A 3,271-nucleotide genomic window follows, 5' to 3' on the forward strand; every position below is an offset into this window, starting at 1 on the left:
TCGGTTTTGTAAGGTCACTGTGCGAATGGCCACCATTTCGGCGTTTATTTTAAGTAGGGCTCCCGCGGTGTCATTAGTCACCTTTTCCAGGACGGGTGCCATGTTAATGGACTCCTTGCTAATTTACCAGTTCCATAGCAAGGAACCAGAATGGTGAAGAACCTTTCAGTCTCCGTAATCGCCCGTTTACTCCTTTGTGGAGAAAACAACCCTGGAAGGGAAGTGGAGTGGCGAATGTAGGGTATCACATAACCCACATAGCAAGATCCTGTCCAGTTCTGTGGCAGTCAGGAATAATGGCCGCAAATAAAGTAGGTACCGTTGTATGGGGAATATCGGCCACCTCCTATCACTACCCATCCTTGTGTAAAGTTCTGGCCCGGGGTAGTCTTATTCGGGAAATGCAGGAAGCTCTACATGCTTCCTTTTGTCACATTCATGTTTTGCCTACACGTACTATTCCACATTCCCTGCCCTCAGGTTTGGTTTCTGATCAGACATACTGACCCTTGTGGCCTTCCTATCCCTGACGTGTTAGTGAGGACCAAGAACGGGGGCTTTAGGGTCTGGTTATAATTGGGCTGATACCTCCAAAAAGGTGTTTAACTCATAACCCGCCGAACGCCATTCGGCCTTTGGTAATGCTACGTCATCCCCCAGACTATTGGTCCTGTTCCCGTTCGTACGGTTCTGGCTAAAAAACCATTCCGCCATCTCAGATTCATTGAGGCGGACCGGTCTCAAAGGAATTCCTCCCTTTGAATGGATAGGTACTTCCGCACATACCCAACAACTGGAGATGTTGGCTTTCTTAGCATAGCTATATGACATGTACATAAAAGTATATACATGCAGCTCCATGTTACACAGGGGTAGGGTCAGACCCACGAGTACAATCAGTCCAAACATTTTGTTGAGTTCAAAAGTTCAGTTCTTTTAGTCTGTTTCCGATACAGGTGCCCGTTTAACGTGCGAGGCATGGATCCAAACCTTCTTCCCTTGGATTTTAACCGCCGATCGGGTCGTCAGTAATACTTGGTACGGTCCTTCCCACTTGGCTCCCAGTGGTTCTTTGTGTATTTTCTTTATGTATACCCAAACTCCTGGGATGATATCGTATCCTCCCTCCGGGGATTCCCCCCAAGCCGCTTTTACCTGTTGGGAAGTAGAACTGTTAGCATTTGTTAAATTCTGGCAATATTCCAACAATGTGTCACTCATCAGGTGACAGTCTGCTTTTCGCAGATCGATGATCCCCGAAAGAGACATTGGTCTCCCGGTGATCACCTCAAAAGGGCTTAAGCCCGTGGTTCGGTTTGGGGTGGCCCTGATGCTGCACAAGGCCATTGGGAGTGCTTGAGGCCACGGGATCCCCTCTTAGTGGTACTTGGCCAGTCGTTGTTTCAAAGTTCAATTCATACGCTCCACTTGGCCTGACGACTGTGGGTGATAAGGGAAATGTAGATTCCGTGTGATGCTGAGCAATTTGCAGACCTCTCAGCACACGGCTCCAGTAAAATGGGTCCCCTGATCAGAGTCAATACTTGCGGGAACTCTCCATCTAGGTATATAGTCTGTACACAGCACCTTAGCCATGTGCGTGGCGGGTGGGTGGGTACGGCTTCCACACACCTAGAGAATCGATCCACAATCACTAAGACGTCCGTATACCCCTAATATGGGGGCAATGAGATGTAATCTACTTGTAAATCTCGAAAAGGCCCTGCCGGGGCTGGAGGTCGGAGAAGGGGCATTGTAGTAGAGGGCCAGAGATTATTTTTCTGGCAAGTGACGCACCTGTCCACCGTGGCCTGAGCGTGTTTCCTAAAATCCTGGTCCCACCAGCTCTTCTGGAATCGAGCCGTCATTTGTTGGGGGGCTTAGTGCCCCCAGGAGTGTATTTGTTGGGCCAAAAAGGGCATTCGCACTTGTGGTGCCACTGGTTTTCCTGTCTCAGGCTGCCTCCACATTCCATCTGCCCATAGCTTTATCCCTTCACTTATCCATTCCCATTTTTCCATCTGGAGACATTTCTCCTGCATTTTTGCCAGATCCTGTGTCAGTGTTCGGGTCCCCAGTTGACATACAAGGGTGCCCTTTTCTGGTTCCATTAAGGCGGCTTCCTTAGCTGCCTGTTCGGCCCGTGCATTCCCTTTAGCCTCATCTGTAATCTCCTTCATATGGGCCTTGCATTTCAGGATAGATACCTACTATGGCAGCAGTAATGCTTCAAGTAGGTCGCGGATTTCCGTCCCATTCTGTATTGGGGTTCCTGCTGCAGTCAAGAATCCTCTCTTCCGCCATAACTGACCGAAATCATGTGCCACCCAAAAAGCATACCTGGAATCCTTGTATATATTAGCTGTTTGTCCCTCGGCTGCCCTGCAGGCTTCGGCCAGCGCTCTCAATTCGGCCTGCTGAGCGGAGGTTTCGGCGGCAAGCACGCCCTTCCTTACTACCTTGTGCAGCGTAGTGACTGCCCAGCCCGCCTTCCGGATCCCATGCTCCATAGATGAGGATCCGTCCATAAATAGGATCAAGTCCGGATTGGGTAACGGCTCTTCGGCTGCCGCAGCGGCTCCTTCTGCTTCTTCTAACATGCCCGCACAGTCGTGCTGGTCTTCATACCCTTCTTCAGGCAAGGGGAGCATAGTGGCCGGATTAACCGGGCTAGGTCATATAATATGCAGGTTTGGAGCTTCCAGGACTGTTGTCCATCTGGTCCATCTGGCTGAGGTCACTTGGGTGACCTGGTTCATGGATAGCATAGCATGTACTGTATGGAGACACTTGATGATCAGTTTCTGGTCTAAGATTAATCCCGCCATTACCATTACTGTTCGGCATGTAGTTTCCATGGCCCTCAGGCAACTTCCCTATCCGAGAGTCACTGTGTCCAGTTTGGCCGAGTAGTATCTGATGGGCCTCTGTTGGTCCCCATGTTCTTGAGTCAGGATAGCAGTCATGTATCCTTTTTCATGCACGAATAGGGTGAAGGGCTTCCTGGTGTCCGGGATCCCTAAGGCGGGTGCCATGCACAGGGCCTATTTCAGTTTTTCAAACGCCTCCTTTTGCTCCTCAGCCAGGGTGATAGCTTCTTTTGAGATCCGTGTTCCTTTTAGCAGGTCATTCAATGGTTGTGCCAATTGTGTGTAGGAGTCCATCCAGTTCCTATTAAAATTGCACAGACCCAAGAAGGATTGAAGTTCCTGGATTGTGGCGGGCTGTTTAGCCGCCCGAATAGCCTCGGTCCTATCCTGGGTCAGTCCCC

General features: G+C 50.0%; 1 protein-coding gene across 1 annotated transcript; it reads right to left on the minus strand.

The window, feature by feature from the left end:
• Window positions 1-2,210: 2,210 nt before the first annotated feature.
• Window positions 2,211-2,651, minus strand: LOC139274644 (ribonuclease H-like). The gene has a single exon (XM_070891323.1). The coding sequence runs from the start codon at window positions 2,649-2,651 to the stop codon at window positions 2,211-2,213; it is 441 nt and encodes a 146-aa protein (XP_070747424.1).
• Between the last annotated feature and the right edge of the window lie 620 nt (window positions 2,652-3,271).

Source organism: Pristiophorus japonicus, chromosome 10 (genome assembly GCF_044704955.1).
Source record: "Pristiophorus japonicus isolate sPriJap1 chromosome 10, sPriJap1.hap1, whole genome shotgun sequence".
In the NCBI taxonomy this organism is placed as follows: domain Eukaryota; kingdom Metazoa; phylum Chordata; class Chondrichthyes; family Pristiophoridae; genus Pristiophorus; species Pristiophorus japonicus.